The 15,262-nt window shown below is 37.5% G+C and overlaps 1 protein-coding gene across 1 annotated transcript; it reads left to right on the top strand.

Moving 5' to 3' along the window:
* Nucleotides 1-3,266: 3,266 nt before the first annotated feature.
* Nucleotides 3,267-12,899, top strand: LOC144447410 (heat shock cognate 71 kDa protein). The gene is made up of 10 exons (XM_078137426.1): nt 3,267-3,425; nt 5,223-5,441; nt 6,011-6,216; nt 6,621-6,773; nt 7,544-7,821; nt 8,420-8,697; nt 9,473-9,711; nt 10,270-10,432; nt 11,141-11,373; nt 11,764-12,899. The coding sequence occupies exons 2-10, from the start codon at nt 5,228-5,230 to the stop codon at nt 11,965-11,967; spliced, it is 1,968 nt and encodes a 655-aa protein (XP_077993552.1). The 5' UTR covers nt 3,267-3,425; nt 5,223-5,227; the 3' UTR covers nt 11,968-12,899.
* The last annotated feature ends 2,363 nt before the right edge of the window (nt 12,900-15,262 follow it).

Raw genomic sequence — 15,262 nt, 5'->3', positions numbered from 1 at the left:
GCTTTGTGCAAACTTCAACGTACGCTTTGATTTAACTGCACGCTATGAATTGTCAACTGTCCACATTGAATTATCAATTGCCAAAAATGATACAACGTCCGTACAAATTGACTTATCACTTGATGTTCCTGACTTGTCAATTGACGGACCTGACTTATCACTTGACGTTCCTGACTTGTCAATTGACGGACCTGACTTATCACTTGACGTTCCTGACTTGTCAATTGACGGACCTGACTTATCACTTGACGTTCCTAACTTGTCAATTGACGGACCTGACTTATCACTTGACGTTCCTGACTTGTCAATTGACGTTCCTGGCTTGTCATTTGATGTACCTGACTTGTCACTTGATGTACCTGACCTGTCACTTGATGTACCTGACTTATCACTTGACGAGTTCGACTTTTGACGTGGATTACGCTCCATAACTGTTGAGACTACAGGGAAAGATTCCACTTCACAACCTTTTGATGGAAGGAGGAATGTCTCTGCTTGCACAATTTTTAAATTTTGAATTTAAATTTTTAAAAATAGCAACATATTACGTATGTAAACTTAACTTTTTCTGACACCTTTACTGATGCCACGTACACTATTGGCAAAATGTATCAACCAACGTGGCTGAACTTGGGGCTATCAATGTCTCGGTGTATTTCAACTCTATTTCACGTGTTTTCCCCAAATAAAAATTGTAAAAGCAGAGACATCCCAACTTCCATCAAAAGCTTGTGGAGCCGCAATCTGTCCCCTGTATTAATTCAGGTTTGATTGAGTCCGTCGGGTGTCTTCGGATCTGACGCTATCTGACGCTGAATCTGACGCTCAATATGACGTTAGCTGAATCTGAATCTGAATCTGACGCCAACTTTATACTCGTCAATGCACTGGAAGTATTTTGTATGGTTTGTGTGTGTGTGTGTGTGTGTGTGTGTGTGTGTGTGTGTGTGTGTGTGTGTGTGTGGATTTCAAGGGGGAGGGCTGGGGGAAATCGGGCCCGGGCTGCTGCATAAAATATTACCCTTCCCGATTCCGTCATGCTAAAAAATGACCCTCCCTCAATTTCCTTTCCCTAAACCATGGTCCCCCTTATCACTTTGACTTCCCTCTCCACATCGCACCTGACAATTAATTCACAAGAAGTGACCACCCGGTACCCCACCCGCATTCTCCGCCCTCCCCTTGTAATAACTGAATGCTCCCTTAAACTATCGCTGTATTAATAAATGTGCTCATTCAATCAAGCATTGTTAGCTTTGTCCTACTGTGAAAGTATTGCAGGTCAATATTACTATTGTAACATGTTGAATAGTCCTGCTTTGGCTTATTTGTAATATCACAAGTTAGGCCTACAGCCTACAGGAAAAAAACGCCGAAAGGATTAACACTTACAACATCTACACCTCTGAGGAGTACTAGTAATAGTATATCTGACCGGTAGTTATAAATGTATCCCGTTTACCACGGTTTGGGATAATTATCCATTCGAGATAATTTCAACACTCAGGTGCACGTAAAGTCTACCACATGGCACACGTGGAAACAAGCGTATGCTATCTACCCTCAAAGACTTACAAGAAAGCCAGGGGTCGGATATAGGTTGTCCTGGGTATTTTTTCTTTGGAAGAGTATTTATCTGAATAGTTTTTAATCCATACAGTATAAACCAATGGTACCTGCCATGTTAAAACTTGTCTATCCAATTCGAAAGTACGTATGCATATATTTTTTCTAAAAAATAATTTTGCCGATCGGAAAATATTCCTGATTGTGCAAGAAATCAGGATTTCTTGCTGTATTTTAATCGACAGTGAGGTATTTTCGAATATGCTTTTAATTGAAAAATGCCTATTGTCATCGTGCATCGCAGTGCAGACCAAAAATTGCACTTTTGAAAACTGACGTACGTACAAAGACGACGGAATGACTGCACGATTGTCGCTAATATATATAAAATTCCAAAATTCATATCGTGCATATAAATTAAATGTAAACATACAGCACCATTGATTTTTTGAATTCGCAAAATGTCAATAATGCAAGGGTGTGTGTGTGTGTGTGTGTGTACGTGTGTGTGTGTGTGTGTGTGTGTGTGTGTGTGTGTGTGTGTGTGTGCGAAATCGGTATTTCCAACCCTGCGAACACTCTATCGTGCAATGTGTAGACTCTCGCCCCCTTCAAATTGTCAATAAAACAAGTTCAAAGTCGTTTTACATATTGAAATAAACGTGTTTATTTCCGTTTTAGATTTTACTGTCGAAAACATGACAATGATCTGAGGAGAAAGTTAGATGCCTATCACCATGACAACTTATGACAGCTTACACACATATGAGAAATAAAGTTGAATGTTTTAAATTATGTATATTATATATATATAAATACTTTGTTTATTATATTGCTTTTTTGTTAGGACAGAAAGTTTAAAATTTATACTGAGAAATGTGAATTTGAAACTTCGATTCACTTTCACATCAAACCACTTATAATTAGTTGGGATGCCAGCGTCACTTTATAACCCAGAGAAGTATCTGCAAGGAAGTACATGCATAGTATGTCCACGTGTATGATTAAACCGTCAAGATGGCTTACTCATATGACGATTTTTTTTGTACTTAAATCAGGGCTTGATCATGTCATGAATAGCTCCGGGGTGGCTACTCCCCTTATTTGAGTATACGTATGTATGTGCTGCGCGCCATTTGGCAATGTTTGGGTGTGTTTTCTAGCCCGAGTTTGGTCTAATATGGGGTCTGTTTTCTTCGAGCTGAAGAGTCTAAAACGGGGTCCACACGTGGTCCATTGTCCTTTACCACATCATATTACTGCCGTCACTTTCCCCAAACTGTTACCTCGTATACGCGTAAGGAAAATGTATTTTATAGGGCTAAACTTTCATCTTTTAAAAACCTGTATTAATCGTCTAAAATGGGGTATTGATTTTTGGTCAAAGAGGGTCTAAAATGGGGCCTGGGGTTTTCAGTACTGGCCACATACGTACACTCCTACCACTGCACATGCACTGTACCAGAACTGGCCACTGTTGCCGCCCCCGGGAATACGGTTAAACTCCACACAGTTGGGCCAATCACGGGTATGTACATGTGAATCACACATGTGTGACATGATCGATCATGACGATATCGACCATTGAATATCTTTTCGTTACGAGAGATTGTATTGGTTACTGATCTGTATCAACATCATTGATTGGTCATTTATATCACGTGACAAATGTTCTCGAACGTTCTTCGATGGTAATATTCAGCTACGTCACTCCCTTCGACGTCACAGCCATTCCGCGTGCTACATCAGAGTGGGAAAGACCACACTAGGTCACTGTAAAACCGTGAGATCAAATATTAGGACCTTTCGCTCACCATTTGTACAACTTTTGTAATTTTTTGTGATCTTCTACAATCAAGGTAAGTTACCTGTAAGAAATTGTACAAATATTTAGTTAAAAATGTCACCGATTTTCAAAAAGCCGGTCGAGACATGTGCGGCAGCCATGCTTTATCGATGTTGTAACGCTATCTTCACAAAGGGTTTTATAGTATAATACTGAAGCCGCAAAACTTCAACTGGTCGAATGGGGTTGCATTGGATGGTTTTCCAATGTTACCAAGAGGCCAGTGGAATTAACGAACGTAGATCCTTATTTTCAGATTACAATTTTTTCACGTGGCCAGTTTGGGGAGTGTTTCTTAGCGACTTCCTGTTTGAATCTCCAGTCACATGATTTCGTGACCGGTAAAAAATGGTATCTGTTAAAAAATACAAATTTTCTACATTTCATTTTGATTTGATAGATTCAACAATCATATTTTACTTTGACCTCTAGCATATTACCGTAGTTATCGTAAATGCTCGATATATTAATGTCTTCTCGGTTCGTAATTTTTAGCCGTACCATTCTTCCTTTATCTGACTATCATACAAATTATTCATGTTCCACACCAACGCAACGGAAGCAAGAACGTGAACGCATTTGTTACTAGTGACTAGACCTCCTTCAGGCGTTGCTAGGTATGCCGCTCTGCACCTAATGAAAGTGAAACAGTGTGAGTTCGGCTATTTATAAGGTGGCACATGATTTTTCTTAGAAATTGAAGGTTTTCGCAGAAGAATTTCAATTACGTGCTAACTCACAAAGAAATCCTTTACATGCATAATGAATTTTAAACCAAGACAATGATAACGTGAGATTTAAATATTTTCACTATCTATTGTCTGAAAATGAATACCTTTGTTATTACACGTCGTACTGTTTTAATTTTCATTGGCCACCACCCGAACCCCAACCTTGAATGACTCAAGTTTTGACCCGCTAGAATGTTCTCGAGGTAGTTAGTTGCATAAACACTTTAACAGCATACTGTACTAAAATGACTCCAGTCGCTATGGACGTTTCACTTACCAGAATATTCTCAAGGTTTTTCAGTGTACATACAGGAAACTGTAAATCATGGTTTTTAAAGAGGATGTCATAAACAAAGTTACAATCTAGAAAAATGCTTGTAGTATTATTTGTATCACAATGTTTTAAATAAAAGAATAAAGATTTACATAGAACTAAGCAACATTTGAATCAAGAAAGAAGCAACCTCTCTGTTTGAAATGTAATGAGCACAACATGAAACATTCACTTTAATTATCCATACACAGCTTAGAAAAGCAATTATGTGAGGGTAATTCCATCCTGTTGTCAATTAGTTATTTAGTTATTTTACAGAGCAAATGCAAATTTATACAAGACTAGCCTATAATTTCGTATACCTCTGCAAGTCTCCACTGGGTGAAGTTTTGACCGAGGATGAGGGCTACAGTGTTGCTGTCAATGTTTGAAAATATTTTATGAATGTAGTGTGGAGAATCTCATATGGGTTGTACATCCCTGCATATTTTCTAGGTATTTCTCCACTGTTTTCGTGAAAATAGTGTCAACATACAATGATTTATCTAAGGTGGAGTACAGCTAATGTTGCAGTTACAGTTGTAATACTAAAGTTTGCCTTAGAAGGTGATTGGTATGTGTCCTGGTTCAAAGGCCACAGTAAAAATGTATGAACATAAATTTTAAACTCTTGCATTTTTTCTCGTAATCAATTACAGAGTTTCTAACAAACACTAGCAGTGGTATTATTTATCATAGAAGGGTTAGTTTACAATACTTTTGTTTCCAAATTTGAATAACATTTAGAAAATAAACTTGTTCGCAGAAATTATGGCCGGTATTAAAGGAGGACCAGCTGTTGGTATTGATTTGGGCACAACCTATTCATGTGTTGGTGTGTTCCAGCATGGAAAGGTAGAAATTATTGCCAATGACCAAGGAAACCGTACAACACCAAGCTACGTGGCCTTCACAGACTCAGAACGTCTGGTTGGTGATGGTGCCAAGAATCAGGTAGCAATGAACCCCGTCAACACAGTCTTTGGTAAGTTCTAGGTTTTTTATTCCCAAGGATACATAGTGAAAGGGAAAATGATTTATTTATTTTCAATGCTCCTAAAGACAAAGTTTTCCCTTCACCATTATCTCTGTGACTAATAACTTGTTTGAAGGAATTTGGATCATTTTGGTGGCCAGATTATACCATTATAGACATTGCTAAAGGCCTATGTCAGATTTTGTTTAGAATTTGGGTGTGGAAAACCATTGTCGGGCAGAGCTGTAGAGAAAGTTGTTCAACTGTAATAGAATGGACCTATTCAATCCATACATGTCATATCAACAAACTTCACTGATGAGATGGTAGACTAGGAGTTCAGATAATATGATTGACCTCATTTGAATCATGAAATGATATACCTTATATAATTCAGGTTACCTGAAATACAATTTTACCATGTTATCCAAATTCTTTGTTAAGTGCCATAACTTTCGTTACACGCGACATGACCAAGCTGTGCATTACTTCGATTAAGTGCCATAATGGGGACTTTGCAAACACTCGTGGAGGTGCTATAAAGAACTATTCAAGTAATTTGTTTTATGTCATTTCAGATGCCAAGAGACTTATTGGGCGCAAATTTAATGATGGTGTTGTTCAATCTGACATGAAACACTGGCCATTCGAAGTAATTAATGACGCAGCGAAACCCAAGATCCAAGTAGAGTACAAGGGAGAAAGGAAGACTTTCTACCCAGAAGAGATCAGCTCTATGGTCCTCAACAAAATGAAAGAAACAGCTGAAGCTTACTTGGGAAAGGTACGCATATTAATCCCGTTCACTGAAGGAAGGGGGCTACTACGATGGGCTCTGTCTGTCTGTAATGTGCAATTTCTCTTACATGTAATGGCCAATTTGATTCAAACCTAGCACAAATGTGATGTAACAGAAATTTGTGTGTTACTTTGTCTTACAAAATGCAGATTTGAACTAATAGTCTTGCCATAAATACAAGCTAGGGGAGGGACTATGTAGATCCCCTAATCCTGCTACGGCCATTATATTTTATTTACAACAACTCACTAGTTAACCAATATAGGAGTTTGAAATATCAGTCATCAAAAATAAGTACAGTGGAATGCATGAACATAGGAAATCAGATGAAAATATGCTTTTTAGTGTGAATTTAGGTTTATCAATTGATTTATAATTGTACCCCACAGAAAGTCAACAATGCTGTCATCACAGTGCCTGCTTATTTCAACGACTCCCAACGTCAAGCCACAAAAGATGCAGGCACAATCTCTGGTCTCAATGTACTTCGTATAATTAATGAACCTACTGCAGCTGCTATTGCATATGGTCTAGATAAAAAGGTAAGTCTCAAGTTATATTAGCATCAGAGGGCACCATAGCAACAGCTTCTCCCATCTCTTGCTCTTTTTGCATGCATGTTACACTCCATCTGTGTGTCTTCCAAGTCTATGAATGTTGGGGAATTAAATATGCATATAGGATACAACTTGCATATTTTATTTATACAATCATGAATGAGGAGATTGATAGCTAATCCTTTGTTGTGTATACCTATTAATGTTGTCAACCTGTGTTTGGCACATACTGAAAATTGTCATAAACATGTCCTGTTTTATGGTAAAAATCCATGTGCCTAAAGTTTTGCTGAATGTTTGCATTAAACTTCCCGCATCCATCCATTGTTGAGAAGTTGTGGATATCCAGCCACATTTCATCACCGTCGATATTTAACATGGGGACCTATAAGTAATCAGTTATTAATATTATGATTATGACTAGTCTCTCTATGATATGTGTATTCGTGTCAAGCCATCACTTTGAAGATGCTTGATTGAACTGCACAACAGAACATCTCAGCATCGAATATGACTGCTAAATGTTGTATGGGGTCATCGTCTGGCCTGAGAGCTACCCCATGATAGGTCTGTTGTCTGTTCCAAGATGCATCAAGCAACTCTTCATACGATGCCATGTATTGTGTACGTGCAAATGAATAAACTATACTTTACACGAAATCTAAAAGTTACATTTGTATGCCCAAGTTTAATCATATCTGTTTTTGCAAAATCCTTCTTGTAGTTATGCTGACAATGTGTTTCTATGGTTGTAGGTTGGTGCTGAGCGCAATGTCCTCATCTTTGACCTCGGTGGTGGTACTTTCGATGTCTCCGTCCTGACAATTGAAGATGGTATATTTGAGGTCAAGTCCACCGCTGGCGATACTCATTTAGGTGGTGAAGATTTTGACCAGCGTATGGTTGATCATTTTATTAAAGAATTTGCTCGTAAACACAAGAAAGACCTAAAAACCAACAAGAGGGCACTCCGTCGTCTGAGAACTGCATGCGAGCGTGCAAAGAGAACCCTGTCGTCCAGCACACAAGCAAAGTAAGTGTAAAGAGTTTGTTTTAATTTGTTCTGATGACTACAGTCTAATCTCAAAGCTGTATAGAAGGCAGCAATATTTACAGATTAACAACAATATTTAAACACTTTTATACCATGCACATGTCAAGTTATTGTCTTTGAACAGAAAATATGGTTGTTGTTCTACGTCACAACAACCATTGTCTATGTCACTGGTTCTCGAAATATGAATCAAAACGTTTCTCCAGATCAAAAGGTTTAGTCACTACTTGTCTTGCAATTCATGGTGAGAAGGTCCCACAGGTCACTCATATTTTCCCTGGCTGAATATTGAATTTGTTCAAGTAATTGAAGCCCGATGAAAGATAATCATTCCCCAACAGACCACTGGGATATTTTCAAAACTCAAGTCGAAATTGCGAGGTTAAGCTGAGTCTCGGAACCAGCAATATGGCATGTGGCAATTAATGAATCAATCTGTTGTTCAATATGATAATTAGATATTGCAATTAATGCACCATGCAATTATCATACAGTGTAAGTGGAAAGCAACATAATTAAACTGCTCAGCTATTGAACCATACTTAATTTTGTTTATTTATTTTTTTCGTATTTTCAGTGTAGAGATTGACTCCTTGTTTGAAGGTATCGACTTTTACACTTCCATCACTCGTGCTCGTTTTGAGGAACTGAACACTGACTTGTTCCGTGATACACTTGAACCTGTCGAGAAGGCCCTTATTGATTCCAAAATGGAGAAGAAACAGATCCACGATATCGTGCTTGTGGGCGGCTCTACACGTATCCCCAAAATTCAAGGTCATCTGAAAGACTATTTCAATGGCAAGGAACTGAATAAAAGCATTAACCCAGATGAAGCTGTTGCCTACGGTGCAGGTAAACACACCATCTGTTATCTGTTAGCAGAACAGTTGAACTGCTTGATTTCCTATAGATGTACATCCAATTCAATGTGTTAACTTAAATGAAAGATTAGTCAGAAACACGAGTTGTCCCTGGGTTTTGAATCTGTAGCGCCCTCATGTTATGGGAATATCCGTGTTTTTGCTAAGGTTGCTAAGGTTAACAGAAAGGGGGAAGTGGTTTCCCATACAACCTAGCATAATTTGTTTGGGAACGTGGTAGATTTTACCAGCTTGCCGACCTCAACAAAATCACTAAATATTAATGAGTTTGCCTCAAGAGACCAGATCATATAATCAGAACGGAAACTATGAGTTAGTGATATAAGTGATGTCCTGTCACTATCTGAATGGGTAGAGTTCATAATGTGAAATCTTAACCTACATGTAGTTGAAATACAGAAGTATATGTCAAAGTGTTTGTGGGTAGGACATAGTAGTATCCGTTAATACGAAGGGTCCTAAGCTAGTGTGTACCAAGCAAGTTTACTAGAGAAGCTGTTTGACATTCAACATGACACTGGATATGCCAGTACCAATAGGTATATCCCCTGTTGCATGTATGCTAAGATAAATTGAATGTAAAATGAGTGCAAGCAATTTGACTTTATCAAGAATGTTCTGGAAATCATTATTTTCTATATTTTACTCCTGATTTTCTGCATCAGTTCAAGAATTGTAAAAACTTGCCGTTACTGTGTAGAGAATGATACTCATACACATATTGTTCTTTACTACTTTTCCTACAGCTGTACAGGCTGCTATCCTTTCTGGAGACAAGTCTGATGAGGTACAAGATCTTCTTCTACTGGACGTTGCTCCCTTGTCTCTCGGAATTGAAACAGCTGGTGGAGTTTTCACTGCTTTAATCAAAAGAAACACAACCATTCCAACCAACCAGCAACAGGTTTTCACAACATACTCTGATAACCAGCCTGGTGTACTCATTCAAGTCTGTGAAGGTGAACGTGCCATGACCAAAGACAATGTAAGTATTGCTTCGTGATATACAATGCTGTCAGATGTTTGTCAGACAAATGGCAAAATCCTTCAAATGCTTGACTTTTTAGCACAACACAAAATTTGTCAAATTGTCTAAAAAATTAGAGATCCCAGCTGTTTCTCTCAAGCGCATTTGACGTTTCTTGGAAGAGACACATGACAAGAGCCCGCCCATTGTAGTACCACCCCTGACGATGCTGACGAGACATCAGCGAAAATTATGGATTTGCTTCCAAGAAATTCTTTGACTCTGCAAGTAGAAATTTCATTACTGAGTATGAACCCAGAGACCAACATTCATTCTCACATGAAAATTGTCGTATTGAGTTTGTAATGGTGAAAGAAGTATCAAATACGGTAGGACTACTTTGCAAAACAATCAGTACAAGTATACTAAAGTCAGACTTCAGCCCAGTTGGACTTATTCTAAACCATGTAGCATTACATCAGAGAATGTCTGTTGACGTAATGTAACAAGAGTTACTGAAAAAAATGCATACAGAATATACTGAGTTTATTTCTTTTACTACTTTTATATTCTCAGAACCTACTTGGCAAATTTGAACTGTCAGGCATTCCTCCAGCACCTCGTGGTGTACCCCAGATCGATGTCACATTTGATGTTGATGCCAATGGTATCCTTAATGTGTCTGCCAAGGACAAGAACACTGGCAAAGAAAACAAGATCACCATCACAAACGACAGTGGTAAGTACAGCTCTTGTGTGAATTTAGAAAGGTGTAAAGATCACTTTTGAGGGACATTGGGTCAAGCCACCCAATACATCGTATTCCAGTTACCCACTTTGTAGCCAATTGAAAAGAATCCTCACGTTAGGATGCCCTTGAAATACGAAAGTAGGGTTAAATCTTTGTCACGGTCATCGTTCACATGGTCATAGAACTTCATCAGTTCATAGCGGTACGTCATTAAAAATGGAAGAAGAAACAGACTATTTGAATAGTTAGTATTAAAGATGTTCATCTACAACCCATAACACCAAAGTAAAGCATTTTCTGTGTGTACCACAATTGTTTATAGCATCTATATCAAGTGTAAAAGTATACTGTTTCATTTGCTTATTGACCACATTAGAAGGCCACAACATGCTGGACTTGTAAATAAACCAATTGAAACAGTATACTTTAACACTTGATACGAGTGTTATATATGAGAGAAAGTGGTTTACTTCAGTGTTACTAGTTGTAAATGGTGTATTTTATTTTAGACAAAATGTAGCAATATATTGATATCTTGCTACTAAGTATAGCATGTGTAGTTTCTTATTGAGGTCTGTATGGTTTTGTCAAACACAGCCAATGAACAGTATTTTGAACTCCACTGTAGTTCATGAAGTGTCTATGTATGTAGAATGAGATCTTTGACGAGTCGCTACCAATTACGTACCCTTTCAGGTCGTCTTTCCAAAGAAGAAATTGAACGTATGGTCCAAGATGCTGACAAGTACAAGCAAGAAGATGAAGCCCAAAGAGAGAAAATCGCTGCAAAGAACAATCTGGAGAGTTATGCTTACAACATGAAGAGCTCAGTTGAAGATGACAAAATGAAAGATAAAATCAGTGAAGACGACAAGAAAAAGATTGTTGATAAATGTAAAGAAGTTATTGATTGGCTTGAGCACAACCAGGTAAGGAACACATTATACATATGTATATTCCTAACTATTTACCTGAAGGAAATAAACACTTCTGGGAGTCATGAATATTCAGTGTTCATGTAACAATACATGTCTGCTACAGTGGACGACAGAGAGCTATAGAGGTGAAATAGTATCAGTTTTGTGTTTCGTGGCAGTTGAGTGGAATTTATGTGATGTGAAATCATGACAATTTGGTGTATTGCATGGAATGCTGAATATCAGTTGTACATCAAATAGCTTTGGGGAAGCTCTGCATCAAAGGACCACATCAATTATATAAATAGTTTGTGTGAATATTTCTGATAACGTACAAAAAAAGTTATTTTGTACATTTTCCACCGTTCTGCAAACCAATAACACATTTTTCATCTCCCACAGACTGCTGAAAAGGATGAATTTGAACACCAACAAAAAGAAATCGAGGCAGTCTGTAGTCCAATCATCACCAAGCTGTACCAGGATGCTGGTGGTGCTCCAGGTGGAATGCCAAGTGGTATGCCAGGTAATTTCGGTGGAGCACCAGCAGGTGGCGCCCAAGGTGAAGGAGGCAGCGGTGGCCCAACCATTGAAGAAGTCGACTAAACTAAACCAACATCAAAAAATTTGCACAAGATATAGACTTGGAGTATGAAGAAAATTTCCATCATTACAGGATTAACATCACCAATATAAAAGCTGAGATGTAATACAGCCCTATCATGTAGATCTGTCTACAGGAAAGACTTTTGCCTCATGGCAATTTGACCTGATAACATTATTTCCCAACAGTAGTCAACTAAAAGCATGAATATAAGAAACTTTTGGTATAATTTATCTCGCTGCCTTACCACTTAATACGTTCAAAAGGCAGACATTTGGATGTTGACATAATTGTAATTATTTAAATATTAGATTTGTTAATCTGTTGAATGTAAAACTAGATAAATTGTGCTATACTATACAAAAGTAATTTTACATTTGCTTTCATTTGTTTACGAGGAAACGCATCAAATCCTCGTAATGCTAACTCTGGGATAAGACCACACTCACAAAGGTGTCCACGTATCGACTTTTCTAGTTGGGGAAAGTAACCTATTACTACCAGCTCCCGAAACATCTGCACTCTCGAACATTATAGAGAAATAAATATTGAACCTTATATACCTTCCAACACATTGTGACCAATTCTGTATAAATGCAAAGGAGCTTATGAACTATCTAACTCACTCACATTAAAGTTCACTGACATTCATGAAGCACGTCGGCAACGGTGAAAAAAGGTCACTTTACAGTAACCCTTCGTCATTCAAAATGAAAGAATGCTACATGTATATGCAAGTTATTTGAAATATATCTAGAGAAACTAGACATTCAATAGATAAAATGTTACTGTAAAGTCACTTTATTTGTTGAGATTTAAGTGCAAACTTCCTGCTGAAAGGAAAGACCTTTTGTATCAAGTAAAGTCATTTCTTTGTACTGTTATACTTGAGTAAAGTAATATGTACAATAAAAAGAATGCTGAAAAATATAAACATGTATAATTTTGTTTCACTCTTCTGTTTTGGATGTATGTATACATAAATTTTAGTGGTATCATGATTTGCTGAAGTGAAGCAAATTTGGTGTCCAGGAGTGCTACAAGGCATGCATAGCAGTTTTAGTAAATGGTATATCGTATGTACGAGTACAGATATTTGAAGATAACTTGCCAACCATTGTCTGGATGGGATATACATGTACTAAACCTCAGTACTTTTGTAACTGTATGGAAAGTTCAGTACATCTATTGGCATGATGTAATTGTTCCATGTATGTCTGTGTGCATGAATAACTGATACAGCAACTTAGATGTTTGTGGAGAAGTTGTTTGGAATTTGGAAATTGCTCAAAATTGATATACCTAGATGAGTCAATAGATGTTACGGTCTCTCGGCTGCCTGAAGAAGGCAGCCCCCAAGACAATGTCTGAAAGCAAATCAGGTAGATGCGAGTAAACTATTTTGCAGTGCGTCGTCAAAAAAAACCCATTCAATTATGAGAAAAGAATAAACATGAAAAAGTCGCAATAAGGAGGTAACATCTACCTATGATGGGAGATTCAGTTGTTTTTATAGGGATTCCTATCAAAATGTGGTACAAAGGAAATCAATGCAAATTTTATCTGAATTCCCACCTCTGTTACTGGCAAACCAGAGTGACTATAGAGTTTCAATTAGGCAGCACAATGAGTTTTACGTCTAACATTTTTTAATACAAATTACATCTCTTGTAAGATGAAAGAAGGGAGATTCAAACACAGAACTATTTATTTGTCTTCACACTGAGAGAAAATAACATTTCAACATTTCATGTAAGAGCACATTATCAGTGGTTGTATTTTGTTTGTGTAATATGCAACAAAAACGCGAGATGTAAAGTACATCATGCCATCTAATTCTAATTGAAACTCTATAGTCTTTCTGGTGTGGTAGTACTTTGGTTCCCAAACTATAGCACACTGCTATATCATATGTATATGCCACGGCATTGTCATGATATTTGCATAGCCATAGGTCAAAGGTTAACATACCCAACCACCACAAAAGACTAGACTCAACAGTCTCTTGAGTATCATGACGGGAACAGGTGTTTTGTATGTACCGATATCTACCACATAACTGTACTTGCATATACTTGTACTGAGTGCCCTCATCGACTACATAGGGCTAACCATTCACTGACGTGTACGTGTTACTGCAACCACTCCCATGTTACTCCCATCGCTTGGGACTTTGCAATAACATGGAGCATCACAATAACACGTCAGCAAACGGTTATCCCTATGTGGTCGATGGACACGCACAGAAGGATATTCAAGTACAATTACATTATGCAGTAAATATCGGTACATGCGTACAAAACAACCCTTTTAGTTGGGTTTTAGCTCCGAGGACTGTGAGAGAATCTATAGTTGTAAGACATGCTATTTCTTAGCATACTCTCAGAAAGAAACAATCCACACATTTTACTTTTGTACAAAACTTAAAAACTGATTTACTCTCTAATTTAACTCCTTCAAACTTTACAAAGTCACTTTTATCAACCAAAGAAACTTTCTAATGTTATTCTATTTACATAATAGATTCTGCTATTTATTATTATATACACAGGAATAACAGTTAAGTTATCCGTTTATTAAGTCCATTTATGATGCTGGTCGTGGTGATAAAATTATATTTGTCGGTGGTAAAAAGTTAGAAGCACCAAAAAGTCCTCTTTTTCTTTATTCTTCTTTTTTGTATTTTGATAAATACTACAATCTTCCACACATGATATTGCTTGACCCTTCATTGTGTCTCACTCATCCTTCTGCAAAAGTTATTACTGACCCAATCTGATTAAAATCTAATGTGGTGATTTCTTTATTTACCGCCTAATTTTATTGTCATTTGTTTTTGTTCTTGAAGCATCTGATACCTACATCTCACACAATACCATAGGTGTTCTTGTACTAAACCTCGTACTTACATGTAGCCAATCAGAATCCATCTTACAATAAAACATTTGATGTTCAAAATTAAAACAAAGAGAACCATCAAACAATATTGATAACATTGTCACCTGCACTCAGCACTCGAGCTCTTTTAGATCAGTGTTCTGATGAACTGTACCTGTATGTTTCTGCACATTACGCATTCTCATACGTTGAGATATGTTGAGTAAATTCATCCAGTGCTCTCGTCTTGTCCGAGAACACCAATGGTATTGTGACAGATGTAGATATTGGGTGCTCACAGAACAAAACAAAAAAAAAATGATAATAAAAGTAGGCGGTAAATAAAGAAACGGTGCCAGATTTCCCACATCAGATTTTAATGAGATTGTTATTGACCTAGCTGCCAGATGTTTGCACTGG

The sequence above is a fragment of the Glandiceps talaboti genome, chromosome 16 (assembly GCF_964340395.1).
Source record: "Glandiceps talaboti chromosome 16, keGlaTala1.1, whole genome shotgun sequence".
NCBI classification, from domain to species: domain Eukaryota; kingdom Metazoa; phylum Hemichordata; class Enteropneusta; family Spengelidae; genus Glandiceps; species Glandiceps talaboti.
This window is presented reverse-complemented; position numbering and strand designations above follow the sequence as displayed.